Source organism: Suncus etruscus, chromosome 19 (genome assembly GCF_024139225.1).
Source record: "Suncus etruscus isolate mSunEtr1 chromosome 19, mSunEtr1.pri.cur, whole genome shotgun sequence".
NCBI classification, from domain to species: Eukaryota; Metazoa; Chordata; class Mammalia; order Eulipotyphla; family Soricidae; genus Suncus; species Suncus etruscus.
This window is the reverse complement of record NC_064866.1, coordinates 968,090-995,975: the sequence shown is the minus strand read 5'-3', so window position 1 is coordinate 995,975 and position 27,886 is coordinate 968,090. Positions and strand designations below refer to the sequence as shown.

The 27,886-nt window shown below is 51.7% G+C and overlaps 2 protein-coding genes across 2 annotated transcripts; one reads left to right on the top strand and one right to left on the bottom strand.

Annotated features, from left to right (window-relative positions):
• The first annotated feature begins 346 nt into the window (after nucleotides 1-346).
• Nucleotides 347-15,646, top strand: MINDY1 (MINDY lysine 48 deubiquitinase 1). The gene is made up of 10 exons (XM_049765930.1): nucleotides 347-642; nucleotides 5,388-6,144; nucleotides 7,154-7,211; nucleotides 8,123-8,187; nucleotides 10,678-10,836; nucleotides 11,481-11,583; nucleotides 12,727-12,869; nucleotides 13,890-14,081; nucleotides 14,685-14,828; nucleotides 15,496-15,646. Exons 2-10 carry the CDS (start codon nucleotides 5,683-5,685, stop codon nucleotides 15,577-15,579), a joined length of 1,410 nt encoding a protein of 469 aa, XP_049621887.1. The 5' UTR covers nucleotides 347-642; nucleotides 5,388-5,682; the 3' UTR covers nucleotides 15,580-15,646.
• Nucleotides 15,647-17,899: 2,253 nt separating this feature from the next.
• Nucleotides 17,900-26,872, bottom strand: ANXA9 (annexin A9). The gene is made up of 13 exons (XM_049765944.1): nucleotides 26,798-26,872; nucleotides 26,605-26,701; nucleotides 25,526-25,620; nucleotides 25,299-25,412; nucleotides 23,452-23,542; nucleotides 22,285-22,364; nucleotides 22,092-22,151; nucleotides 21,283-21,367; nucleotides 21,007-21,102; nucleotides 20,866-20,924; nucleotides 18,964-19,086; nucleotides 18,074-18,076; nucleotides 17,900-17,959 (listed from the first exon to the last, which is right to left on the bottom strand). Exons 1-13 carry the CDS (start codon nucleotides 26,870-26,872, stop codon nucleotides 17,900-17,902), a joined length of 1,038 nt encoding a protein of 345 aa, XP_049621901.1.
• Nucleotides 26,873-27,886: the final 1,014 nt, after the last annotated feature.

Sequence of the window (27,886 nt, the reverse complement as noted above, 5' to 3'; positions counted from 1 at the left end):
TGACTCAGTGTAGCAGAACAGTCAGCAGGGCCTGGTCACTGTGTCTATATGCACTGCTGGCTCATTTGTTGGTTCCCAGGGTTTCCTAACCCAGGCCTGCACAAACAGGGGGATGAGCAGCCTGTTTCTTGTTAATTTAAAAATAAAATAAAATACATAGGCCTGGGCAAGGAATAGAGTTGATTTTTCACTGTTTAGAAGTGGCATAAGTGAAGATGTACATGGTAGGCCCGGGCCTGGCATCTGTGGATCCAAAGCAGAGACTGCTGCATAGCCAGTTCTTGAGCAAGAGCTCCGGCCGGCTCCACCCCGTGCAGCCTTGCAAGGCTCTTCTTGCTTTTCCAGCTCCCACCAGCGGGGCACACGCGGCCCAGCCTGAGCCCAGCAGTGCCGGGAGAGCAGAGAGAAAACCTCCCTTGTTCTCCTGCCCCTCCTGATCTCCAGGCTGCTGACCCTGGGGGTGCCAGGGAGGCCCGGTGGACACTCTGGAGCACTGAGCCGGGCCCTCTCCTGGGGAGCTGGCCCTGCACTAACTGTGGACTAGGGAGTGGGAAGAGGGAGTGAGAAGAAAAGAAGGAAACGTGGACAGAAAGAAACTTCCTTTGGAAACCAGCTTGGCTCCCCAGAAGCGGCCCCAGGAAGGTAAAGATTTGATCTGGGCCGCCTCCTTGCTGCCCACCTCACCTCCTCTTTCTTCTTGACTAAGCCAGGGTGAAGAATTCCTCTTTTCTTTCTTCCTTCCTTCTTTCCTTCCCTGCTTTTTCCCTCCTGTGACTGAAACCTCAGCTTGGCTGTTCTCAACTATTGGAGGGGTGTGTGTGTGAAACCAGAAGAGAGTTCTGGATCTTTTCAGACAGACGCCCCCAAATCTAGATGCTTGCTCTGCCTTCCACTTTGCTGGCTTGGAAGGATCAGGGCTGCTCTGCCTCCCTCCTCTGTCTACTAAGACCCTTCCAGTTGCAGAGAGGCAGGATTTGTGTTCAGCATGGGATCAGCAGGCCGGGGAGTCTGTAGGGAGTGGGTGAAGCCTCCTGCCCCCTGCTCCGAAATGGCCCAACCTTGGGAAACATTTTCAGGAAAGTCATCCAGACTTGCCCCGGGTGCAAAACATCCATTAAAGAAATGTGCTCTTGCTGCCCCGAGTGCAAAGCCATCATTACATCTGCCCATTCTGTCTGTCTGACTCTGCCAGATCCTGGCCCAAATGGGTTTGGCCTTGTTCAGTTTAGATTTCTTTCAGCTCATTCCCCTTAGTCCTGCCTGCCTGCCTTTAGAGCTGAATTGCCTGCCCTCACTTAATTATTCATCCTTTCTTTCTGGCCTGGGACTTACAAGATGAGCAGTGAGCCCCACTTTTCTCCTAGCTTTTAAACTTTCTCCGGCTCTGGTGTGCGCTTTTGAAGAGGATAGGGAAGAATTAAAAGTGTCATTATCTCCTCTCAGGAGAAAAGAAGAGGGTAAGTCAGGGCTGGAGAGATAACACCGCAGTAGGGTGTTTGCCTTGAATGTGGTCGACCCAGGACAAGCTCGGGTTTGGTTCCCAACACTCCATATGGACCCCCAGCCTGCCAGGAGCGATTTCTGAGCGCAGAGCCAGGAGTAACCTCTGAGCATGAATTTCCAGGTGTGGCCAAAAAACCAAAAATAGAAAGAAAGAAAGAAAGAAAGAAAGAAAGAAGAAGAAAGAAAGAAAGAAAAGAAAGAAAGAAAGAAAGAAAGAAAGAAAGAAAGAAAGAAAGAAAGAAAGAAAGAAAGAAAGAAAGAAAGAAAGAAAGAAAGAGGGGGGCCGGGCGGTGGCGCTGGAGGTAAGGTGCCTGCCTTACCTGCGCTAGCCTAGGAGACGGACCGCGGTTCGATCCCCCGGCGTCCCATATGGTCCCCCAAGCCAGGAGCGACTTCTGAGCGCATATAGCCAGGAGTAACCCCTGAGCGTCACCGGGTGTGGCCCAAAAACCAAAAAAAAAAAAAAAAAACAAAGTAAGAAATAAAGAAAGTAAGAAAGAGGGAGGGGGGGTGGGGGGGTGGGAGGGAGGGGGGAAGGAAGGAAGGAAGGAAGGAAGGAAGGAAGGAAGGAAGGAAGGAAGGAAGGAAGGAAGAAAGAAAGAAAGAAGAGAGTAAATAGAAGGCCTGCTGGCAAATTTTGCTGCTCTGATTCTAGTTAACAATATGTCCAGGTGATGGTTCGAATTCCGGCATCCGATGAGCGACTTCTGAGCACAGAGCCAGGGGTGACCCTTGAGCGCTGCCAGATGTGACCCAAAAACAAAATGTCCAGAAAAAAAACACAGTATGTCTAGAAAATGCGGTTATAAAAATGTATATTTGAATAAGGATGATAATCCATTATGAATACTTATTTTATTTTGGGGGGTCACACCTGGCTGTGCTCAGGAGTTACTCCTGGCTCTACACTCAAAAATTGCTCCTGGCAGGCTCGGGGGACCATATGGGATGCTGGGATTCGAACCACCGTCCTTCTGTATCTAAGGCAAAACGCCTTACTGCTGTGCTATCTCTCCGGCCCCTATTTCCATGTTCTTGAGCTTCATCTCTCAGACCTTTCCCTTGCTTTGAATGCTGACCAAGGGGCTGAAAGCGATAACATAGCAGGTAGGGCATTTGCCTTGTGCACAGCTAACCTGGTTTGGATCCTCGGCATCCCATATTATGGTGCTCCAAGCCTGCCAGGAGTGATTTCTGAGTGCAGAGCTAGGAGGAACCCCTAAGCACTGCCAGGTGTGGCAAAAAAAAAAAAAAAAAAACAAAAAAAACAAAATAGCTTAATAATTTGCAAGAAAGAAGCATATTCTTGGATTTGGGATAAATACAAGTATTCAGACATGTTTAGTTTTACCTCAGAGTAAAGGGGAAAAAGTGAAGAGGCCAAAGAGGGCTGAGTTTGTGACTTTATCGTTGTCTGTGCCCAGTGGTGATGGTCTCTGGTCTCTGGTCTCTGCCTGTGTTGATGGTAACTCTGATAGAAAGCAAGTTACACTGGTTCTGTCTTCATCAAAAATGAAGAAATAAATAGGGGCCAGAGAGATAGATGGAGGTATAGGGTGTTTGCCTTGCATACAGAAGGTCATTGGTTCGAATCCCGACATCTCATATGGTCCCCGAGCCTGCCAGGAGCGATTTCTGAGCAACGAGCCAGGAGTAACCCCTGAGCGCTGCCGTTTGTGACCCAAAAACCAAAAAAAAAAAGAAAGAGAGAGAGAGAGAGAGAGAGAGAGAGAGAGAGAGAGAGAGAGAGAGAAAGAGAGAAAGAAAGAAAGAAAGAAAGAAAGAAAGAAAGAAAGAAAGAAAGAAAGAAAGAAAGAAAGAAAGAAAGAAAGAAAGAAAGAAAGAAAGAAAGAAAGAAAGAAAGAAAGAAAGAAAGAAAGAAAAAGAAAGGAAAGAAAGAAAGAAAGAAAGAAAGAAAGAAAGAAAGAAAGAAAGAAAGAAAGAAAGAAAGAAAGAAAGAAAGAAAGAAAGAAAGAAAGAAAGAAAGAAAGAAAATAGAACACGTAGAGTGGGGCTGGAGAGACAGCGCAGAGGTAGGGCATTTGCCTTGAATGCAGTCGATCCAGGATGGACGGTGGTTCGAATCTTGGCATCCCATGTGGTCCCCCAAGCCAGCTAGGAGTGATTTCTGAGTGCAGAGCAGGCGGAACTCCTGAGCACCCACCGGGTAGGATCCAAAAACAAAAAACAAAAACAAAAACAAAAAAAAGAGAATGATAAGAACACGCAGAGCAAGGATGAGGATTTTTCAAAATGAAAATTAATAATCAGTATTTTCTCATCATATCTCATTGTATTTAAAGGCTGGGCAAAAGCAATAGCACAGTGCGTAGAGCGTTTGCCTTGTACATGGCCAACCCGGGTTTTATCCCTGGCATCCCATATGATCCACTGAGCCAGCCAGGAGTGATTTCTGAATGCAGATACAGGAGTAACCCCTGAGCGTCTCTGGGTGTGCTCCCCCTCCCCCCCCAAAAAATAAAGTAGGCAAGAGAATTCTGTTGACTTAGGTTTGGGAGCAGAAAAAGTGAGGGAAAGCTATAACCTCAATTTCAGCTCTCAAGGCGGGTTTTAGGCAAAGTTTTAGGGGGTGGAGGAAATGATTTTATGGCTCTAATCTTAGTTACCAAAAAAGAGGCTTTTTTTTTGTGTGTGTGTGTGTGTGTGGTTTTGGGTCACACCCGGCAGTGCTCAGGGGTTATTCCTGGCTCCAGGCTCAGAAATTGCTCCTGACAGTCACGGGGACCATATGGGACTCCGGGATTCGAACCGATGACCTTCTGCATGAAAGGCAAACGCCTTACCCTCCATGCTCTCTCTCCGGCCCCGGCATTTCTTTTTTATTGGATCACCATGAATTGCAAAGTTATTCATGACTGAGTTCTAGGCATATGGTATTCCAGCCAACTCCTTTCCCAGTGTGCATTGGTCGTCCACTAGTTTTGCTCCTGCCCCCAGCCTGCTTCGATAATGGGCTTTCTTTTCCTTTTCCGTTTTTTCTTTTAGACACTGTGGTTTGCAATATTGTTACTGATAGGGTTGTATGCATGTCATTTTGCCTCCTTTCAACACCCAATCTTGGTCCCGAGTACCCACTTATCATTGCCACAGTGGCCCTTTCCTTCCCCTTTTACACCACCCACCACCCATCAGAGCAAGTTTGCTACTAAGAACCAATTCTGCTCCACACTCAGGAATTACTTCTGGTAGGCTCAGGGGACCCTCTGGGGTGCCAGGGATCAAACCCGGGTTGATCGCGTGTCAGTCAAACACACTTTACGCACTCCACTGGCTCTGCATTCAGAAATCGTCTTTGGCAGACTGGAGGGACCATATGGGATGCCGGGATTTGAATCACCATCTGTCCTGGATTGGCTGGCTGCGTGCAAGGCAAACGCCCTACCGCTGTGTTCTCTCTTTGGCTCCTGTTTTGTTTTGTTTTGTATAGTTTTAGCACCACAGCCGGCAGAAATCAGGGTTTACTGACAGGGTCTATACTCAGAGAATCACTCAGTATGGGAAACTGGGGCTGAAACCTAGTCAGGCACATGCGAGGCAATGTCCTACACACAGACCCTCATTAGCATCCTTTTTTTTTGGGGGGGGGGTCACACCCAGCGGTGCTCAGGGGTTACTCCTGGCTGTCTGCTCAGAAATAGCTCCTGGCAGGCACGGGGGACCCTATGGGACACCGGGATTCGAACCAACCACCTTTGGTCCTGGATCGGCTGCTTGCAAGGCAATCCCCGCTGTGCTATCTCTCCGGGCCCCCATTAGCATCCTTTTAACATTTCTTTTTTTTTTTATCCCTTTCCCTTTCTGCCCTTCTCCTCTCCTCTCCCTTTTCCTTTATCTTTCCTCCACTCTCTGTTTTTCTGTTTCAGAGATGCTGACTCGACCTCTGTCCCAGTGAATTTGTCTGCTCTCAGCAAGTTAGGTGTGAAAAGGGCTCAGCCTAGGACTCTCTGTTCATCCGAAACAGAGTCCCCATATTTTTTCCTGGAGCACAGACTGATTGCTCATGGCTCTGCCTCTCTCACGGCCTGCCTTCTTCGAGCCCTATCTCATCCCTCTGTTTCCTAGCACAATGGTCCCCCTCTGATTGCGTAGCCTGTAGATTTGGAAAGTTCCTGAGGACAGGAAAGTTCTTTGGTGACCCTCAATTAGTGTCTTTGGACCATGGAGCAACCCCAGCCTGAGCATCCAGCTGCTGGACAGGCCGAACCTACAGAGGGAGTGAAAACTGCCACCCAGGAAGACCCCTCAAATCCTGGCGATGTCCCTCAGGAGAAGGACCCTGTGGAGGCCGATGGGGCACCAGACAGCACGGGAAAACAGGGGCCAGAAAACCCAACTTCACTGCCTGCCCAGAGCCCCAAGAATCTCGAATCCCCTCCTGCCAGTGCTAACTCAGACCCAGCGGGACTGTCCCAGGGGTCGAGGCCAGAGGTGGAGATGGTGGGGGCGAGTTCCAGCACCCCAGAGCTTCCTCAGTCCCCCAGAACTCGACAGCCTGAACTGGATTTCTATTGTGTGAAGTGGATCCCTTGGAAGGGAGCTCGGACGCCTATCATCACCCAGAACGCCAACGGGCCTTGCCCTCTCCTGGCCATCATGAACATCCTCTTTCTCCAGTGGAAGGTAAGAGAGAGTTTGGGGGAGAGCTGAAAGCACTGTGGAGTTCCATTCCCTCTGGTTATCCCGATTTTCAAAAAATAAGCCTGACTTTTTTTTTTTTTTTTTATTCTTCCTGTCTCTTCTGCGTGAACAAATGAGAGATACTCCTAAAAACAAAATAATGGGGCAACAGAGCTCTGGTCTCATGTATATGAAGCCCTGAATTCACTCCCTGGTACCATGATAAACACAATAGCAACAAACTCACAGTTTTGTTGGGTTTGGGAAGAAGCTCAAAGGAGCTTCAAAGCGTGCTCTGAGTGTGGGAGCCCCAAATACCGTCCCTAGTACCTTATGTTCCTGAGCAATGTGCTAGGTAGGAGTAACCCCTGAGCATTGGTAAACAGGCTTCAAAATCCATGATCAGGGGCCAGAGCGGTGGCATAAGTGGTAAGATGTCTGCCTTGCCCGCACTAGCCTAGGACGGACCGCAGTTCCATCTCCCGGTATCCCATATGGTCCCCCAAGCCAGAGGCGACTTCTGAGCGTATAGCCAGGAGTACCCCATGAGCATCACTGGGTAAAAAGTCCATTATCAAACCCCCCCAAGTCTGCCTGTCCTCCTGTCTCCAGAACCTGAACTTTGACAGCCCTTTAGTTTTGGATTCACACCCAGAAATGCTCGAGTTACTCCTGGTTCTGAGCTCAGTGATCACCCCTGGTGGGGCTCAGGGGAGGGCTCAACCATATGGGGTGGTGGGGATTAAATTTGGCTCAGGCACTTGCAAAATAAACACCCTCCCCACTGGCCTATCCTGTCATTCTAACCCATAGTGAGAGCCTCACAGCATTCATTCCACAGTAGCTCTTTTGCTCTGCTTATTTGGGTCTTTCTGTTCCTATCACCCCCTTCCTTTTGCTTAACACTCTTCCCAGTGTTCTCAGGCTTCCCCTTACAAACAGGATAGATGCAGACACATGCGTACCCCTGTGCCAACCCTGTGTTTACCTTTGCTCACTACTCTGCCTGCAGGTAAAGCTGCCCCTGCAGAAGGAAGTGATCACAGCTGACGAACTCATGGCCCACCTCGGTAAGGACTGGGCCTGGCGAGAAACTAGGCTCTTACACCCGACCTAAGAGCTTCCCCCCTCAGGGGCCGGAGCTGTGGCGCAAGTGGTAGGGTATCTGCCTTGCACGCGCTAGCCTAGGATGGACCGCAGTTTGATCCCCCAGTGTCTCATAGGGTCCCCAAGCCAGGAGCGATTTCTGAGTGCATAGCCAGGAGGAACCCCTAAGCGTCACCAGGTGTGGTCTAAAAACAAAAACAATAACAGAACAAAACAACAGAAAATCTCCCTCCTTAGCTGGAAAGCCAGCAGCAGACATGGGAATCCCTGTCTGACTGTTATGGCAGGGGGAGTGAAAGTGTTTGAGGGAATGAAGAGCAAGAGTCAGGCGTTGGGGGGCTGAAGCGATAAGACAGCAGGCAGAGTATTTGACTTATATGTGTCCAACCCAGGTTCAGTTCCCCCCAGCACCCCATATGGTCCCCTAAGTTCCACCAGGAGTAATCCTAAGCACCCCTGGGTGTAGCCCAAAACAAAAAGTCAAGGTGTTGGGGTCCCGAGGCCTGAGCGATAGCACAGCAGCTATGGCATTTGCCTTGTATGTAGCCAACCCGGGTTTGGTCCCTGGCATCTCATATGGTCCACGGAGCCTGCCAGGAGTGATTTCTGAGTGTAGAGCCAGGAGTAACCCCTGAGCACCGCTGGGTGTGGTCCTAAAACAAAAACAAACAAATAAAAAAGGGTTGGGGTCCCAGATTATGACCCATAGCTTTCCCAATTCATTGAAAAATTACAAGGGTCTGAGCAAGTTTCCAATACCCGTCCTAGCTATGAGCAACTGTGGTTCTGATATTAATTCTCCATTACCCAGAAGGGGCTGCAGTTTAGAGAGCATTGGCTAGCCAGGTCAGCAGATGTCATTCCTGTTTCCTAGGAGACTGTCTTCTGTCGATTAAGCCACAAGAGAAGTCAGAGGGACTTCAACTTAATTTTCAGCAGGTAAGGGAAAGGCCTGTGGACAGAGGGGTGCATGGGGTGGTAAGGGAAAAATCCAGGTTGTTACATCTTTCTGCTACTTCTTAAAAAGGGCTCTGCTGGAGCCCAGAGCAATAGCACAGCAGGTTCAATTCCTGGCATCCCATATGGTCTCCTAAGCTTGCCAGGAGTGATTTCTGAGCACAGAATGAGGAGTAATCCCTGGGCACCACCGGATGTGGTTCCAAAAAACAAAAATAAAAAGGGCTTCTGCAGGGCACATGGCCCAGCCCGCCAGGAATAATCTCTGAGTGCAGAGCCAAGAGTAAGCCCTGAGCACTGCTGGGTTCGGTCTTAAAACAAAAACAGGGGGCCGGGCGGTGGCGCTGGAGGTAAGGTGCCTGCCTTGCCTGCGCTAGCCTAGGACGGACCGCGGTTCGATCCCCCGGCATCCCATATGGTCCCCCAAGAAGCCAGGAGCAACTTCTGAGCGCATAGCCAGGAGTAACCCCTGAGCGTCACAGGGTGTGGCCCAAAAACCAAAAAAAAAAAAAAAAACAAAGAAGGGCTTTTATTTGTAGGGGGTAGGTGTTGGGCTTATATTGGGGGGGTATCAGGCCATATCCTGTGGTTCTTTGGCTGCTCTAAACTCATTGCTCAGGGGACCATGCAGCTGCAGAGTTGGTTCTACATACAAATATTTTTTTCTACATACAAATGTTGAGAAAATGCCTTAACATTATCCTCTCTCTTTAGTCCTTCAAAGGGTTTCTTAAACTGTGAGTTCTTGCCCATCTTTTTTGTTTGTTTGTTTATTTGTTTTTTGGTTTAAGGGCTACACCCAGCAGTGTTTAGGGTTACTCTTGGCCCTCTGCTCAGGGGTCATTTCTGGCAGTGCTTGGGGGACCATATAGAATGACAGGGATTGAACTCAGGCCAGCTGTGTGCAAGGCAAACACCCTATCTGTTGTACTGTCACTCTGGTCCCATTTTGGGGGGAGAATGAGGGGGTGTCAACAACGGATAGTGCTGTAGGTTACTCCCAGCTCTGCACTCAAGGGCCACTTCCAACAGTGCCGGAAGGTTGGCTAGAGCAGATTGGCCACGGGCAAGGCAGCTTACACAGAATTTTTGTGATAATTTCTTTCCTCACAAGGAGGGAATGCATGTATCTCTGTCCTAGGAAGTATGTTGACTTATGCAAGACAGGAAGCATTGGACAAGGACTAGGTGGAACTGCTTTTTCTGTGCTTGGGGAGACAGAATCAGAGTACTGCACATGCAAGCCAACACTTTCCTAGGTTGGAGCAATAATACTCCTATATGAGAGTGTTACCTATAGGGGTGGAGGGTATGTGCTCTGTATGTGACCAACTGTGGTTCAATCCCTCGCATCCCACTGTTTCCTGTCACACTGAGGGTGTGACTTCAAAACCAGAAACAACCTGGGACCACAGAAAAAGACTTTGGGGTTGGACAAATTAGCATGCCTGGAGTCTGGAATTAGGCCAGGATGTTTCATGGGTAAGGTCTTCCTGTTTTGGGGCCAAAGGTTTTTTCTTTCTATTTCCCCAATATTTTGCCGTGCCTATGCAAACAACACAACTGCCACACACACACACACACACACACACACACACACACACACACACACCTTTTTTAGTTGTATTTTTCTTATCTCTTTTTGTTTTGTTTTGTTTTTTGTTTTTTGGGCCACACTTGGTGACGCTCAAGAGTTACTCCTGGGCCCGGAGAGATAGCGCAGTGGCGTTTACTTGCAAGCAGCCAATCCAGGACCAAAGGTGGTTGGTTCGAATCCCGGTGTCCCATATGGTCCTCCGTGCCTGCCAGGGGCTATTTCTGAGCAGGACAGCCAGGAGGAACCCCTGAGCACTGCCGGGTGTGACCCAAAAAATAAAAAAAAAAAAAAAAAAAAGAGTTACTCCTGGCTATGCACTCAGAAATTGCTTCTAGCTTGGGGGACTATATGGGATTTCGAGAATCGAACCCAGGTCCGTCCCGGGTCAGCTACGTGCAAGGCAAACACCCTACCACTGTGCTATCGTGCCAGCCCCTATTTTTATTTATTTGTTAATTTGTTTTTATTTTTGGCCTTTGGGCCACACCCAGCACTTCTCAAGGTTTTCTCCTGCCTCTGTGCTTGGGGATCACTGAAGTGATAGTACAGCAGGGAGGGTGTTTGCCTTGCATGAAGCTGACCTGTGTTTGCACCTCAGCACTCAATATGGTCCCCTGAGCACACTAGGAGTGTGATCCCTGAATGCAGAGCCCAGAGTAAGCCCTGGGTATGACCCAAAACAAGGGCCCCTGTGGAATGTTGGGGAGCTAGCCAGCAGAGCAAACTCGGGCCTGCCACGTGCAAGGCCTTTCCCCCTTGAAGCACTCAGTCCTCCAGGTGCCAGGGATCAACCCTGGGTCTCAAGCTGGCAAGCATGAGTTGCCACACCGAGTCATACCTCCTCCCCATGGTCATCATTTTCCTTTCACTCCAAGAATGTGGACGACGCGGTGTCCGTGCTGCCTAAGCTCGCCACAGGTCTAGACGTCAATGTGAGATTCACAGGCGTGTCCGATTTTGAATACACGCCCGAATGCAGCATCTTCGACCTGCTAGGCATCCCCCTGTACCACGGCTGGCTGGTGGATCCGCAGGTGAGTGGCCCCTGAGCCAGCCCCAGCAGAGAACACTCGAGAGAGAGCATGTGGGTGAGTGGGTGGAGAGAGAACAATGGAATCCATTGCAGTGGGGAGAGATTAGGGTGGAGGTGGGTGGAATTCCTCCATTATCACCTTTACAAACAAAAGGAGGGTAATCTTTAGAGAAAGAAAAATGTAAGGGGTTGGGGCTGGAGCAGTGGTGCAAGCGATAAGGCATCTGCCTTGCACACGCTAGTCCTAGGTCCCGAGGTTGAGGTTTAATCCCCTGAAGTCCCATATGGTCCCCCCTAAGCCCGGAGCGATTTCTGAGCATGTAGCCAGGCCCTGAGCGTCACCGGGTGTGGTCCAAAAATCCAAAAAAAAGAAAATAGATCCCAGGGCCTGGTAGCACAGTGGATAGGGCATTTGCAGGGCATTTGCCTTGCACACAGCCAATCTGATTTAGATCCTCAGCATCCTATATGGTCTCCCCAGCCGACCAGGAGTAATTTCTGAGCCAGGCGTAATCCCTGAGCACTGTTAGGTGTGGCCCTAAAACAAAACAAAAACACCAACAGTTCCCTGAGCTTCTGGAAGGATCTGGTGAGTTTGGGGAGCATGGTTCACCCCCTAAAAGGCCTCCACCTCCGCCTGTGTAGAGTCCTGAGGCCGTGAGTGCAGTGGGGAAATTGAGTTACAATCAACTAGTGGAGAAGATCATCTCTTGCAAGCATTCCAGCGACAGCAACATGGTGACAGAAGGTGACCCTGCCCTGTCCCCCACCCCGAACCCCCGCCCCGAACTCCTTGCACCCCTGCACCCCCTCACCTTACACACGCCACCTTGCACCCACTCACCCTGTCACCCTCACCCTGCACCCCTTCCCTGCTCTCCTGGGGTCTGTGTGTAGGGAGCGAGGACTCCTCTGGCTGCTGCTCACTCTCCTTGCTCCCAGCCCCTCTCCCAATTCAATGGAACCTCCTGGAAAGGGAGTTTGTGGGACTCAGCTCGTCAGTGCCCCTCACTGCCCTATCCACCTACCCAAGGGCTTGGCTTGGGGCCTGGCCTGAGGCTCAGTGAGTAGTACTCAATAAATAACCCAGCCAACACTAGCCTAGGACGGACCTCGGTTCAATCCCCCGACGTCCTATATGGTCCCCCAAGCCAGGAGCGACTTCTGAACGAATAGCCAGGAGTAACCCCTGAGCTTTACCGAGTGTGGCCCAAAAACCAATAAATAAATAAGTAAATAAATAAATAACCCAACCAGGAGCCGGAGAGATAGCATGGAGGTAGGTGTTTGCCTTGGATGCAGAAGGTCGGTGGTTCAAATCCTGGCATCCCTTATGGTCCCCTAAGCCTGCCAGGAGTGATTTCTGAGCATAGAGCCAAGAGGAACTCCTGAGCGCTGCCGGGTGTGACCCAAAAACCAAATAAATAAATAAATAAATAAATAAATAAATAAATAAACTCATTCCAGGTTTTGGGGAAGGGACTTCAAAAGGGGGCGCACTGATGTGCCAGGACTATTTTCTTCTTGTTTGTTTTTGTTTTAGAGCCACACCCCACAGTGCTCAGGCTCTGCCAGTGGTATTGTACTATTGCTCTGGCCTCCCCATTTTTATTTTGTTGTTTGGGGGGCCTCCCTCATGGTTACAGACCACTCTAGATGATTCTTAGCAAGTTGTGCTGGAGTCCGAGGAGGATGTGGGCTGGGACCCCCCCGAAAGCTGCACTTCCTGTCTCCTGTGTCTCCGCAAGGTGGCAGAGGCTGAGACTGGCGGGCACCTGTGCCTCCCCTCTGGGCTCTGCACAGAGACTGATCTTTCTTCTGCAGATGCAGCCGCATCTCCACACCCTCAACCCCCTCAACACCGTCCCCTCTGTGTCCTTCCTTCCACCAGGCCTGATAGCGGAGCAGTTCCTGGAGACCACCGCGGCCCAGCTGACCTACCACGGCCTGTGTGAGTTGACGACAGCGGCCAAGGAAGGAGAACTGGGCGTCTTTTTCCGAAACAATCACTTTAGCACCATGATTAAGCACAAGGTGACAAGGGCTGGCTCTTGGGGTCCTGTTCTTCCCAGAGTTGAGGTTCAAGAGGGCAATTGATGCAGAGGAGACAGTTGAGCCCCAACACACTGTTTCCCCTGCATCTGGGGCTGGCAAAGGAGCCTGGATAGAGAGAGGGTGAAGAGCAGACCGGACCCCCAGCACCCCTTCTCCTTGTATTGTGACTGTTGGGAAGGATGCGTGGCTGTTCTTGGCCAGGGACACTTAAGGGAATAAGCTGCAGAGGCGTGATCCAAGAATAATACAATGTCAGGGCCAGAGATATACGGGCCAGAGATATACAGAGTACAGATGGGGGACTATCCCCAAGACCCCATTTGGTCCCCCTGAGTACCACCAGGAATGAGTGATTCCTGAGTGCAGAACCAGGAATAAGCCCTGAGCAGTGGGACCACCTCTCCCCACTTCCTTATTTTTTGTTTTTTTTTTGTTTGTTTTTGGGTCACACCCGACGGCAGCGCTCAGGGGTCACTCCTGGCTATGCACTCAGAAATCACTCCTAGCAGGCTCAGCGGGATGCTGGGAATCAAACTCGGGTCTGTCCTGGGTCTTCTGCGAGCAAGACAAACGCCCTACCGCTGTGGTATCTCTCTGGCCCACCTCTCCCCTCTCAATAATGATGATGAAAAAGAAAAGAAAGCGGGGCTGGCGAGGTGGCGCTAGAGGTAAGGTGTCTGCCTTGCAAGCACTAGCCAAGGAAGGACCGCATATGATTCCCCCCAAGCCAGGGGCAATTTCTGAGCTCTTAGCCAGAAGTGACCCCTGAGCATCAAACGGTGTGGCCCAGAAAAAGAAAAGAAAGCAAGCAGTCGCTCGAGGGAGGTGTGAGTTCAGGGCAGAGGTCTCAAGACTGCAGCCATGTCAACCTCTGTGCCTGCCACACTTGCTTCTTCCCTCTGCCCACGGACAAACACATTCAGGAAAGACTTCCTGTGGCTTCCTGCGTCCTGCTCGGATCTCTGGCTCTCGCCCCAACTGGCTGTGTCCTCCTTCCAGAGCCACCTGTACCTGCTGGTCACCGACCAGGGCTTCCTGCAGGAGGAGCAGGTGGTGTGGGAGAGTCTGCACAACGTGGACGGAGACAGCTGCTTCTGCGACTCCGAGTTCCACCTCAGCCACTCCCTGGGCCAGGAGCCTGCAGCCAAAGGGGAGCACGGATCCCCGGAAAAGCAGCGGCAGGTGGACCAGGTGCTTACGTGGGATCAGGAACATGGGGCCGTAGGGGTTACATTGGGCTGGGTTTGTTTTTTCTTGGGGGGACCACACCCAGGGGTGCTCAGGGCTGGCTTCTTTCTGGCTCTGCACTCAGGAAAGACAAGCTGGCAGGGCTCAGGGGACCATATTTGATCCCAAGGGTTAAACCTGGGTCAGTTGCATGCAGGGCAAGTGTCTGCCTGCCAGTCTGTCCCTCTGGCCCAAGAGAGAACCTGGGCTCGAGGCAGATGGAGGGCGTTTCATTGTCCAGGGACCATGTCATACTTGTTCTCACCCCACCTGTCCTGTACCCCTCCAATTTTTTTTTGGTTTTTGTTTTTGGGTCACACCGGTGATGCTCAGGGGTTCCTCCTGGCTCTAGGCTCAGAAATCAATCCTGGCAGGCTCGCTCGGGGGACCCTATGGGATGCCGGGATTCGAACCACCGTCCTTCTACATGCGAGGCAAACTCCCTACCTAATGCTCTCTCCGGCCCCTGGATCTTCCTTAGTCCAGCTGGGGTCAGGGACTCCCAGTGGTGCTGCAAAGCCACAAGTGCCACTGGCGCCCACTGCACTCTGCTCCACCCGTCCCCAGGACTCCCTGATCGCCCTGTCCCTGCAGCAGCCGCAGCCGGGCGCAGCAGGCCTCAGTGACCTGGAGCTAGCACAGCAGCTTCAGCAGGAGGAGTACCAGCAACAGGCGACACCCCCCTCTGCCTCCCCAGGCCCCTCCGTGCAGGTGGGTACCCCCACCCCGTCAGTGACCCTCAGGGGTCAGGGGTCAAGCTCCTGCACTTGTCGAGTCAAGGTTTTCTGAGCCCTGTTCTGTCTGTCCCTCCATCCTGCACCCTGCGTGTCCTCTCTCCTCCTTCACCTTCTTCTGTTCTTCCTCCTTCTTTCCCTTCTTTGTTTTGTTTTTTGTTTGTTTGTTTGTTTGTCTGTTTTTGGGCACATCCAGTGATGCTCAGGGGTTCCTCCTGGCTCTGCACTCAGAAATCACCCCTGGCTTGGGGGACCATATGGGATGCCGGGGATTGAACCCAGGTTTACCCTAGACAGCCACGTGTGATCGCTCCAGTCCCTTTCCCTTCTTTTTGTTCTTCCTTCTTTCCTCCTTTTTTCCCTTCCCTCCCTCTCTCCTCCCTTTGTGCTTTGTTTTTAACCCATACCTGTGTGCTCAGGGCTTTCTCCTGCCAGGCTCAAAGGAATCATAAGGGATGCCGGGGACTGAACTGGTCAAATTGTGCCAGGAAGATGCCCTGCCCTCTGTGCTCGTGTGCTGTCTGTCTGTCTGTCTCTCTCCCTCCCCACTCTAGCCCTTTCTTTATGTCTCCATGGGTTGGCACCTCACTCTAGAACCCTTTCCAGGCCTTCCACAGTGGATGACCCTAATTGTGCCCCTGCAGGTTCGAGGAGCCGCAGCATCTGGACGCCCGTCCAGGGAGCGTCGACAGAGGCCGAAGCAGGAGTCAGACTGTGTCCTCTTGTAGTCCTGTCCCTCCCAGACTCCAAGACAAAGGCAAATCTACCTGCACCGTAGCTCTAACTCTGAGCCCTGCTGGGGACTGTGGGGCTCACATGGGGAGGAAAATGCCAAGGTCTGACTCAAGGGTATCTCTGCCCTTTCCTGCTGCTGCCTCTTCCTTCTGGTCATCCAGAGTAACCTGGGGCTGGTGGGGTAAGGACCCTCCTCCCCACTCACTCCCCAAACTCTCACGCTGATCTCAGGCTCTGGGCAAAACCTCGCCCGTTTATTTCCAGCCTGCCTGGGTCCTCCTGGCTCTCTTGCAGGCCCTTTTTGACTCCTTTTATTTCAGGTTGGATATAGGTTTCTAGCTCCTTCTTTGTAAAGTCTTCCTTGGGATTTGGAAATAAAAGTTTCTTGCTGAGATCTATTTATTGTTTGCCTTTCCCTACCGGTGAAGTATTTGACCTTTGACAATGCAGAAGGAGGTGGTGAGAAAGTGGGGCATGGGAACTAGCATTTCTTTCTTTTTTTTCTTTTGGTTTTTGAGTCATACCCAGCAGTGCTCAGGAGTTACTCCTGGCTCTGTACTCAAATATCTCTTCTGGGGGCCAGAGTGCTGGTGTGAAGCAGTAAGGTGTCTGCCTTGCCGACGCTAGCCTAGGACGGACCACGGTTCGATCCCCCTGCATCCCATATGGTTCCCCCAAGCCAAAAACGAGCGATTTCTGAGTACATAGCCAGGAATAACTCCTGAGCGTCACTGGGTGTGGCTGAAAAACCAAAACCAAAAAACAAACAAAAAAAACTTAAAAAAAGTGGGGCCAAAGAAATAGCCTTTGCCTTTCATGCAGAAGGACGGTGGTTCAAATCCCTGCATCCCGTATGGTCCCCCCGAGCCTGTCAGGAGCCATTTCTGAGCGTGGAGCCAGGAGTAACCCCTGAGCACTGCCGAGTGTGATCCAAAAACCAAAATAAAAAAGTAATAATAATTACAGGGGGTCAGAGTGATAGCACAGCAGTAGGCCATTTGCCTTGCATGCAGCTGACCCAGGACAGACCTGGGTTCAATTTCCGGCATCCCTTATGGTCCCCTGAGCCTGCCAGGTTTGATTTCTAAGTGAAGAGCCAGGAGCAACCCCTGAGGGATGCCAGGTGAGCCCCCCCCCCCCAAAAAAAAAAAAAGTACGTCAGGAAGTTCGGCTTGCCTTGCATGTGGCTGACCTGGGTTCCATCCCCAGCACTCCATAAGGTCTCCCTTAAGTCTGCCAGGAGCTATCCCTGAGTCACAACCAGGAGTAAGTCCTAAGTCAATTGTGCCAATTGTGACTCAGATGAAAACAAATAAACAAAGCCCTTCTTTGAAAAGAAGCACTTGGGGGTTGTGCTTCTAGGGCACAGCTTGTTCTTCTGCACACACACACACACACACACACACACACACACACACACACACACACACACACACACACCCGCTTCTAGCCCTGCAGGCGGTACTTTGCAACCTCTGGCTGTTGCTGACATCATCCGAGGTCTGTTTTTTACTTCCTATGCCTGAAATTCCTAGGGAAGAGAGAATAAATCCGTGCAGGAAGCCATGAGCAATGGGGTAGGAGGAGAGTTGATTTTTTTTGTTTTGTTTTTTGGGTTTGTTTTTTTTTTTTTTTTTTGGTTTTTGGATCATACCCAGCAACTCTCAGGGGTTCCTCCTGGCTCTAGGCTCAGAAATCGCCCCCTGGCAGGCACAGGGGACCCTATGGGATGCTGGGATTCGAACCACCATCCTTCTGCATGCAAGGCAAATGCCTACCTCCATGCCATCTCTCCAGCCCCGAGAGTCGAGTTTTAGAGCCCAAAAAGGGCTCAAAAAGAATGTCTGTGGGGATACCCAAGCATGTATCAAAGGTTCCCTGTTTGCCCCAATTTCTGTCAGCAAACACAGACAATGGTGAAGTTGGCAAAAGAATACAAGATTCAGAGATATTCTTTTTTTTTTTTTTTTGGTTTTGGGTTTTTGGGTCACGCCCGGTGGCACCCAGGGGTTACTCCTGGCTCTGTACTCAGAAGTCATTCCTGGCAGGCTCGGAGACCCTATGGGATGCCGGGATTCGAACCACCGTCCTTCTACATGCAAGGCAAACGCCCTACCTCCATGCTATCTCTCTGGCCCCTCAGTGAGATATTCTGGCCAGAGTTCAGGGTAGAAAAATAGGGCAGAAACCACGGGACCTGAGACAGAGCCCAGAGGTGGAAGCTGGGAGAAGAGCTGTTATTCAGTGAGAGGTGAGGGGCTATCGTGGACCACTCCATTCCCTGCAGTGCGGTTTCGAGGTGCAGAGGAATCCTCACATGTCTTCTGCCCTGCAGAGACCGAGCAGCGCTAACTGGCAGTCTCCCGTCACGGCCTCACTGCAGATAGGGCAAGAGTGAGTTAGGGCGTCTGGTGAGATAGTACAATTGGGTAGGGCACTCCTCCTAGATTTGATCCCTAGGATTCCATAAGGTCCCCAGATCCCTACATCCTACGTATTGCTGGGTGTGGCCCAAAATAAAACAAACAAAAGAAGGAGAGCGATTTACGGCTTTTTCTTTCAGCCAGTTCTTCCTTGAACACCTGTCTCGCTTCCTCGTCTCTGTTTCTTGTTTTTGTTTCTGGGCCTCACCTGGTTCTCAGAGGCTAATCTTGGCTGCTTTGACTCAGAAATCACCCCTGACAGACTTGGGGGTACCATATGGGATGTTTGAGGATTGAACACAGGTTTACTACATGCAAGGCAAAACTCCCTCCCTTCTGTAGTCTCACCCTGGTGCCTTGTTTCTGCTTCTTTGCTTCTTTGCACTCTGGTAAAGTCTGTGTTCTTTCTTAAACACATATTTCCCCTCTTTCTTTCTCTCACATGTTTTTTTTGTTTTGGTTTGGTTTGGTTTTTGGTTTTTTTGGGTCACACCCGGCAGCACTCAGGGGTTACTCCTGGCTCTGTGCTCCAGAAATTGCTTCTGGCAGGCTCGGGGGACCATATGGGATGCCGGGATTCCAACCACCGTCCTTTTGTATGCAAGGCCTTACCTCCATGTTCTCTCCAGCCCCTTTCTTTCACATCTTTATAAATTTTATTCAATAAAAACTATCTTGTTGGGGCCAGAGCAATAAATAGTACAGCAGGTAGTGCATTCGCCTTACATCCCATCTGGTTCCCCAAACCCCACCAGAACTGATCTCTGAGCATCACTAATTGCAGCCTCCCTCAAAAACACAAAATAAATACAAAAAAAATTGAGATTTTAGGAACCCCCAAGTCCTTCCTCCCACCTGCTGACCCAGAACTTTCCACTATTCGGGCAGTCTGCTTCCCCAGGGCTCAGGCAATGCAGGATGAAGGGAGACCCCAAGTTTATGGCCGGTTCTCACCTGGATGGAAGAGTACAGCGACTTGCCAAATTTCCTCCTAAATTCAGCCCTGATGCTCAGAAGGTCAATCTCACTTCTGGACACCAGGATCCGCATCAGCACAGGGAACTTGGGCTCCAGTTCCTGGTGGAGGAAGGAGAGAGTGTGGAAATCAGATGCTCGGGGTAAAGAGGAGTTAGTTAAGATGGGGCCGGAGAGAGAGCTTGGAGGTAGAGCGTTTGCCTTGCATCCAGAAGGACAGCGGTTCAAATCCCGGCATCCCATATAGTCCCCCGTGCCTGCCAGGAGCAGAGCCAGGAGGAACCCCCGAGAGCTGCTGGGTGTGATGTACCCCAATAAAAAAAAAATACCTACAACTGTAGAAGTCAGAGTGACCGTACAGCAGCAAGGGTATTTGCCTTACATGTAGCTGAGCAGGTTCTATTCCCAGCATCCTCCTAAGCATGCCAGAAGTGACACATGAGGACAGTGCCAGAAGGAAGCCCTAAGCACAGCAAGGTGTGGTCCAAAGACAAAAGTAAACACATGAAGATCCTGCACAAAGTAAGGGTACAGGAAGCTACAGCAGTGCCTGTCTGGGGGAGGACGCAGCTGGAGGTGTGGAGACCTTCTAGTTCCTTCCATGACCTTTCTCAGCCCAGGGGAATGAATGGCAGGTACACAAAAATGATGGGAAAAATGAGCTGCCATGGAAGAGCTCAACAGAAAAGTATGTTCTTTCTCTCTCTGTTTATGTGGTGGGGGTCAGAGAGCTGCTGAGCTGACTCCTGGTTCTTTGCTCAGAGGTCACTCCCGGCAGCTGTTAGGGGACCATACGGGGAGCCAGAGATAGAACCCTATTGGTCAAGTGTAATGCAAGTGCCCTACCTGCTCTACTTTTATTTATTTATTTATTTTGGTTTTTGGGTCCCACCTGCCAGTGCTCAGGGGTTCCTCCTGGCTCTACACTCAGAAATCACTCCTGGCAGGCTGGGGGGCCATATGGGATGACAGGAATCGAACCTGGTCCCTCCCAGGTCAGCCACATGCAATGCAAATGTCCTACCACTGTGCTATCCCTCTGGCCCCTGGATTCCAGTTCTTATTTTTCTTTATTTGCTTTTGGGCCATGCCCAAAATGACTCCTGGCAGTGCTGAGGGAGTCAGATGGGATGTCAGTGATTGAAACTGGATTGGCTGTGTGCAAGGCAAGAGCCCTACTCACTGCACTATCACTCCAGTTCTTGGGCTCTAATTCTTTTTTTCTTTTTCTTTTTCTTTTTCTTTTTTTTTGGTTTTTGGTTCACACTCAGCAGCGCTCAGGGGTTCCTCCTGGCTCTACGCTCAGAAATCGCTCCTGACAGGCACAGGGGACCCTATGGGATGCCAGGATTTGAACCACTGACCTTCTGCATGCAAGGCAAACGCCTTACCTTCATGCTATCTCTCCGACCCTCTCCCCTTGCTCTACTTTTAATCTTCCCACCCCAATTATTTTAAGGATCTCTCAAGTAGTTTGACAGAATTGGATAAAATCCAGTCGAACAATAAATTTATATTTAGTCATTCATGAGATGAGCATTTCAGTGTCTTTGGTACCCAGCTAATAATTGTCAGCCAGCTTGTGTGTCTATTCTTATTTATTTATTCATTTATGCCACACCTAGTGGTGCACAGGGGTTCCTCCTGGCTCTGCACTCAGAAATCGCTCCTGATAGGCTCGGGGAACCAATGGGATGCTTGGGATTGAACCCAGGTGGGTCGCATGTAAGGCAAATGCTCTACCTGCTATGCTATCACTCTGGCCCCCAAAATGAGATTGTCGCATTAGCCACAGCAGGACCCTTTTTTCCTCTTGCCTGGGAGGGTTCCTGCACCCCTATTTGTGTTCAGAAAGGGGCTGGAATCCTGCTAGCTCCTCACCTGCAGAGCCTGGTGAAGTTTGTCAGCAAAGTAGAGAGGCATGTTCCTGATGACCGAGGCTGGAAGAGAGAAGGAGCGATGGAGCGGCGGCCACTGCTGACTTTAAGGAATCATGTCTCCCCACCCTGGGCCAGGCCATACCGAGCCCCAGCAGAGCGGCTTGGGCAGCCCCCTGGAAGGAGTTCTGGATGGTTGTCTCCACCGTGTGGCCCGTGTGTTGCTGGTACTGGTCAAACACTGGTGGTGATGGCGCAGAGAGATGGAAAGAGAAAAGGGCTGGTCATCATGGGAGACGTTAGCAGGGGCTGGAGGAAGTGGTTTTCCCAGGCACTGAGCTGGGAGTAGCCCCAACACCCCTGGGGGTGGCCCCAAAACAAAGATCATTAGGGCAAACTGGACTGAAAGGCCTGAGAGTACCTCGGACAAGGTGCTCTGTGCTCCTCTGGGTGAACATATGGACCCACATGGCCTTCGTGTCGCCTCCCTCTGCCTGCTTCAGTGCCTGGAAAGGAGGGATTCATCACTGATTGAGCAATGGCCACCAGGTTCCCCAAACCCACCTGACCCTGATGATTCAAGATCAGATGGACTTCATCACCATCACCGATTAAGCAATGGTTCCCGTGTTCCCGAGGACCCACCTGACAACCGGGGTGACTCAGGATTAGAAGGAGTGGCAAGAGCGATGGTAAAGCAGGGAGGTGTTTGCATTGCATGCAGTTGACCTGGGTTTGATCCCTGGCACCCCATATGATCCCCTAAGCTCCGCCAAGAGTAATTCCTGAATGTAGAGCCAGTGCTCCCCTTACCCCCCCCCATAAAAACAAACCCTTTCTGGTTCTGGAAAGGGTTTCCCGGGCCCCCCAATGCCCATGAGAGGGGAATGTTTTGTTTTTGTTTTTGTTTTTTGTTTTTGGGTCACACCCGGCGGTGTTCAGGGGTTACTCCTGGCTGTCTGCTCAGAAATAGCTCCTGGCAGGCACGGGGGACCATATGGGACACCGGGATTTGAACCAACCACCTTTGGTCCTGGATCGGCTGTTTGCAAGGCAAACGCCACTGTGCTATCTCTCCGGGCCCGAGAGGGGAATGTTTCCGTTCACTTTACATGAGGCCAGGAGAAAAAGATTGGGGAAAGAGAAATTTCAGGCTAACCCCTGTGTCTTGTCCTGTCATGCCCCTGGGCAGGGACAGGCCAGCAGGACAAGTTTAGGGCCCTCTCTTACCTGGATGTCCTGCTCTGTCAGGTTATAGTCAATGATGCCGGAGCAGCTGTCCCTGCCGCACTGCAGACCAGACCACTTCTGTCAGAAGGATCCTCGAGAGGGAACCCCAGGCCCACAGCCTCTTCAGTCATCTCACAAAACACCATGCTACCTTTCATGTTCGGCTGCTCTGGCCGCAGGCTCCATTGCTCACCTTGGCCAGTGCGAGAAGCAGGTCTTGCAGGACGCCACTGGTCTCAGATTTGATGTCTTCCTCAGCCTCAGCCTGGAAATCTGGAAGGTGGGCAGAGCCCCTGAATTATTTTTTGGGGAGGGTTCACACGGGTGATAACCTGGATCTGCACTTAAAAGTCGCTCCTGCCAGGCTCAGGGGACCATACGGAATGCTGGGATTCAAACTGGGGTCCATCTTGTGTTGGCCATGTGCAAGGCAAATGCCCTACTGCTGTTTTATTGCCCCAGCCCCTCCCTGAATTATTGTCATGGTGGAAATGGTGGGGTCCTATGGTCTACTGCCCCCTTGCTTGGGTTAGCTGATGGCTGCTTATTCCCAAGGTGTAAGAAAGACACAAGGAAACACCAGTAAGGGAGTTGGAGAGAGAGCACAGTGGATAAGGTACACTGCCAACCCCAGTAAGTACCCCAGGCCCCAAACATCACATAGGGCCAATCCCTATAAGCAATAAATAGGAAATAGGGCCCAGAGAGATAGCACAGCGGCGTTTGCCTGGCAAGCTGCCGATCCAGGACCAAAGGTGGTTGGTTCGAATCCCGGCGTCCCATATGGTCCCCCGTGCCTGCCAGGAGCTATTTCTGAGCAGCCAGGAGTAATCCCTGAGCACCACCGGGTGTGGCCCAAAAACCAAAATAAATAAATAAATAGGAAATAGCCCCAAGCAATGCCAGGTATGAACCTTGCACAAAAGAGGGTGGTAAAGGTGAGGTGAGACAAGCTTGTTACCAATTAGTGGTTGTGGCTGGCTGGAAGGAGCAGAACAGGGGCAGCAGTGACACCTGTGATTCAGAGCCGGACCCCATCTGCTCCTCCAGGGCAGCCCCAGGGGCCTCTCTCCACACCCAGGGCTGTGGTGGAGCATCTGGGGCTGGGAGACACCAGAGATCCCGGGAGCCTGCGACTCAGTGCTAGCCATGTCATTACCTCAGCATCTTCCCTGGAGCCTTTCAAGGAAGGCACTGGCTCCATTCCCTGACGCCTATTCTGCCTGGCCCCTGGGACACTGAGCTTTGCTGGGGCCTGGCAGAGCCCTTGAGGGACAGGGCGGGGACAGACAGATTCCCAGATGTCCCTCCTGCAGGACACAGAAGAGGAGGGGACGGGCGTCCCTTGCTTTGCTCTCACTGTGTCTATAGACTGCCAGGCACTCCTGCAGTTGTGGTGGGCTTCGGGTGGCAAGAATTTCCACAGCCACGTCCTCAGCGGAGCCTGAGACCTGTAAGAAATGCAGACAGGGGGCCAGAGAGAGAGAGAGAGAGAGAGAGAGAGAGAGAGAGCTTAGTGGGCAGTGCCAGGCTAGGTATGTAGGAGCCCTGAGCTTGATTCTCAGCACCATGAGGAGCCCCCACCCACAAAATGCTGGGAAACAGCCATCCAGCACAGAGACAGAAGTAGCCCTGGCCACTAGATACGCATGCTTCTTGGCTTTGGGGTTTGTTTATTGGATTTGGGGACACACCCGCAGTGCTCTGACTTTACTCTTGGCTCTGGGCTTGGGAATCACTCCAGATAGGTTCAACCCCTGTCCTTTTTTCTTTTTTTTTAAACTTGATTGATTGATTGATTGATTGGTCTTTGGGTCACACCTGACTGCGCTCAGGGGTTACTCCTGACTCTCAGAAATCGCCCCTGGCAGGCAGGGGGACCATATGGGATGCCGGGAATTGAACCAGGTCCCTCCCAGGTTGGCAGCATGCAAGGCAAAAATCCTATCGCTAGGCTATCTCTCCAGCCCTCCCTCCCTCCCATCCGCCCGCCCTCCCTCCCTCCCTCCCTCCCAACCTTCCTTCCTTCCTTCTTTCCTTCCTTTCTTCTTCCTTCCTTCCTTCCTTCCTTCCTTCCTTCATTTTATCCTTCCTTCCTTCCTTCCTTCCTTCCTTCCTTCCTTCCTTCCTTCCTTCCTTCCTTCCTTCCTTCCTTCCTTCCTTCCTTCCTTCCTTCCTTCCTTTTTTGGTTTATGGGCCACATCCAGTGATGCTCAGGGGTTATTCCTGGCTATGCGCTCAGAAATCGCTCCTGGCTTGGGGGACCATATGGGGCACTGGGGGATCAAACTGTGATCTGTCCTAGGTTAGCGAGTGCAAGGCAAACACCCTACCGCTTGCACCACAGCTCCGGCCCCTCTTTTCTTCCTTTTTTTGTTTTTGTCTTTGTTTTTGGGTCACACCCAGCAGCGCTCAGGGGTTACTTCTGGCTCTGTGCTCAGAAATCGCCCCTGGCAGGCTCGGGGGACTGTATGGGATGCCAGGACTCGAACCACCGACCTTCGGCATGAAAGGCAAATGCCTTACCTCCATGCTATCTTTCTGGCCCCTTTTTCTTCTTTTTTTAAACTTTATTTATTTATCAATTGATTGATTGTTTGTTGGGCCACATGCAGTGGTGCTTAGGAGTTATTCCTGGCTCTGCACTCAGAAATCGCCCTGGCAGGCTGGGGGACCATATGCTGGGAATCAAACCAGGTTCCTCCCGGGTTGACCACATGTAAGGCAAACGCCCTACTGCTGTGCTATCTCTCTGGCTTTTCTTTTCTTTTCATTTTCTTTTTTTGGTCATATCCAGTGGTGCTCAGAGGTAATTCCTGGTTCTCAGAATCTCAACAATCACTCCTGGTGATACATCAAGACCACATAATGGGCCGGGCGGTGGCGCTAAAGGTAAGGTGCCTGCCTTGCCTGCGCTAGCCTTGGACGGACCGCGGTTCGATCCCCCGGTGTCCCATATGGTCCCCCAAGCCAGGAGCAACTTCTGAGCGCATAGCCAGGAGTAACCCCTGAGCGTTACCGGGTGTGGCCCAAAAACCAAAAAAAAAAAAAAAAAAAAAAAAAAAAAAAAAAAAAAAGACCACATAATGCCTAGGATCAAACTTAAGTCGGCCTCATGCAAGACAAGTTCCTTCCCTGATGTACTATTACTCTGACCCTACTGTAACCTTTCTTTAAGGCCTTTCCCCCGGGTTCCCCTCCTGGTACCTTCAAGGCGGTCCTCAGTTCCTGGGCGTCCAGCTGGGCCTCTGGCTGCAGCAGGGCCACCACCAGCCCCTCCAGGGGTCCTGACAGCGCCGCCCGCAGGGCCTTCAGCAGGTCCTACAACCCAGAGATCCCAAAAGGGGAGGCTGCTGGCTCCAGCTGCTTCAGATCCCAAGTAGAAGCCTCCTTGTCCCGGGCTTCATTCCACTCTCCAGGGACTCGTGGCCCACCTGCTGAGTGCGCTCCTGGAAGGTTCGAGAGATGAGCAGCCTTTGCTCTCTGCTCCTGTTGGTCAGTACGTCCACGATGGCGCTGCGGTCCACACCTGCAGGAGGCAAGAACTAGGCTGTGCTTGGTGGGCGTCAGGTTCCCCTACTCCTGAGGAAGGGGGCAGGATGCTCATGGAAAGTGCCCCCTAGATGTGTCAGCATGTGGACAGAGCAGGCTTCAGGGGTGCTGACATGTGACCCCCCCAGGAATATGAGCGTGCTACTGTCTTAGCCATCCATCAGCACTGTGAGGGGAAGAGAGAGGTCACAGGTCAGAGAGAGAGGGGGCTTGAGGGAGTGGGCCGCTGTCCCCCGACTTCCCTCTGGGCTTAGTGGAAGATGCTAAATGGTTTGGGGTTCACAGATTTAGATTCAGCTCCCATGGGGGCCAGAAAGAGATAGCACAGCGGTAGGGCATTTGCCTTGCTTGCAGCTGACCCTGGATAGACCCTAGTTCAATCCCTCGTATCCCATATAGTGCCCTGAGCCAGGAGCTATTTCTGAGCTCGGAGCCAGGAGTAACTCCTGAGTGCCACCAGGTGTGACCCAAAAAATATAGTTTTAGGGGGCTGGAGAGATAGTATGGAGGTAATGTGTTTGCCTTGCATGCAGAAGGTTGGTGGTTCGAATCCCGGCATCCTATATGGTCCCCTGAGCCTGCCAGGAGCGATTTCTGAGCACAGAACCAGGAGGAACCCCTAAGCGCTGCCAAGTGTGACCCAAAAACAAAACAAAACAAAAACAAAAACAAAAACAAAAACAAAAAATATATATATTTTTTAGATCCCAGCTTTGCCATCGTGAGCTGTGTGACCTTAAACAAACCCCTTCACCTCTCTGAATCCCGGTTTCTCTTCTGCCAGATGGACTCACCGGAGGGGGCATTGGGAGAGGGAGTGAGACGTGCAAAGCCACAGAACACTGGCGTGCAGAAATCTGTTCCACAGGCAGCTGCCCAGAGCCAGATCCTGGCTAAACCCCACCCTGGGAGCTACTCTCACCCCTGGGTGGGTCCCCCCACAGCCCACGCAAGACCTCACCTTCACCCGCGATGGCTGTCAGGAGCCTCTGCACGTCCTTGTCCACGCTGAAGCTCAGGAAGGTCCTGAGAGTGCCCAGTGTTCCCCATGCAGCAGTCTGGGGAACACAGGGCCATGGGGGTCTCCTATATCTCCCCCATAACCCCTCACCCTGAATTCTGGGGTCCCAGGTCCCATGGCTCAGCATCCCTACCTTGGTGGCCAGGCCTAGGTGGCTGAGGATCTCCTGGGCCAGGGACGGAGCTGAGTCGGTGCCATTCATGGACATGATGACAGGCTGCAGGGAGCAAAGGCCGGATTGTGGCTGTGGTCCCTGGACCTGCCCTGCTAGGCCGCCGGCTCCTTGCCATTCCCTGTGGCACACAGAAAGGAGCAGGGACCTGCTGGGCAGTTTTGGGAGCCAGACTGGAGCCAAGTAGAGACCAGGGTCGGCATTGGCCTTGTCCCCTCCGGAGGGCAAGATTGGTTCTAGAATCGCCCAGGGAGGCGCTGGACTCTCCTGACTCTGGGCACTTTTCCCAGGCTGGATCTGACCCAGTCAGATTGAACCTAGCCACCAGCTGGAGAGGGAGAGAAGGACCGAGAATTCCAGAAAGCAACACCCCACCACCAGGTTCAGATCCTGCCTCGGATCTGGGTGGGACCTGCAGATGGCAACTCCAAGATTCTGCCTGAAGTTCTGTGGATTCAGGGACACCTAGACAAGGGGCACTCGAGTGAGAAAGAAAGACTTCCCCCAGGGCTGGAGAGATAGCACGGAGGTAAGGCATTTGCCTTGCATGTAGAATGACGGTGGTTCGAATCCCGGCAACCCATCTGGTCCCCTGAGCCTGCCAGGAGTGATTTCTGAGCCTAGAGTCAGAAGTAACCCCTGAGCACTGTGACCCAAAAACCAAAAAACCAAAAAAAAAAAGAAAGAAAGAAAGAAAAAAGAAGGACTTTTCCCAAGCAGAAGGACTCAGGTGGGGCTTACCTAGAAAAGGAGGAGGAGGGGTGGCGAGGGGTGTCCCGGCTGCCCTATGTAGCTGCTGCTCTGTTGTGCTCCTCCTGTGGCCTGGGAAGTGATGGGGTGTGTGCTGGCTGGGCAGCACAACCTGTCAGACACCTTTGGGGGGCCTGGCCCAGCTGATGTCCAGGCTCTGGCTCCTCCCAGCGTGGGAGAGGTAAAGGCAGTACCAGTCCCCCAAAAAACAACATCCCGTAGCATCTCCTCCCAGGAGCTGGGCCCTCCAGCTCCGCCTGGCATGGCAGGCTTTGTGCTGCATTCCCTTCGAGCCAGGCC

What these genes read in the sequence shown, in the direction of transcription:
- MINDY1 (XM_049765930.1), top strand. Translation starts at nt 5,683, where the DNA reads ATGGAGCAACCCCAGCCTGAGCATCCAGCTGCTGGACAGGCCGAACCT. An exon ending in GCTGGCTGGTGGATCCGCAG is followed by an intron (nt 10,837 to 11,480) that starts GTGAGTGGCCCC and finishes CCGCCTGTGTAG; the next exon opens with AGTCCTGAGGCCGTGAGTGC. An exon ending in CCCCAGGCCCCTCCGTGCAG is followed by an intron (nt 14,829 to 15,495) that starts GTGGGTACCCCC and finishes GTGCCCCTGCAG; the next exon opens with GTTCGAGGAGCCGCAGCATC.
- ANXA9 (XM_049765944.1), bottom strand. Translation starts at nt 26,872, where the DNA reads ATGTCCATGAATGGCACCGACTCAGCTCCGTCCCTGGCCCAGGAGATC. An exon ending in TGACAGAGCAGGACATCCAG is followed by an intron (nt 21,368 to 22,091) that starts GTAAGAGAGGGC and finishes CCTCCTTTCCAG; the next exon opens with GCACTGAAGCAGGCAGAGGG. An exon ending in CACAGAGCACCTTGTCCGAG is followed by an intron (nt 21,103 to 21,282) that starts GTACTCTCAGGC and finishes CATCACCACCAG; the next exon opens with TGTTTGACCAGTACCAGCAA.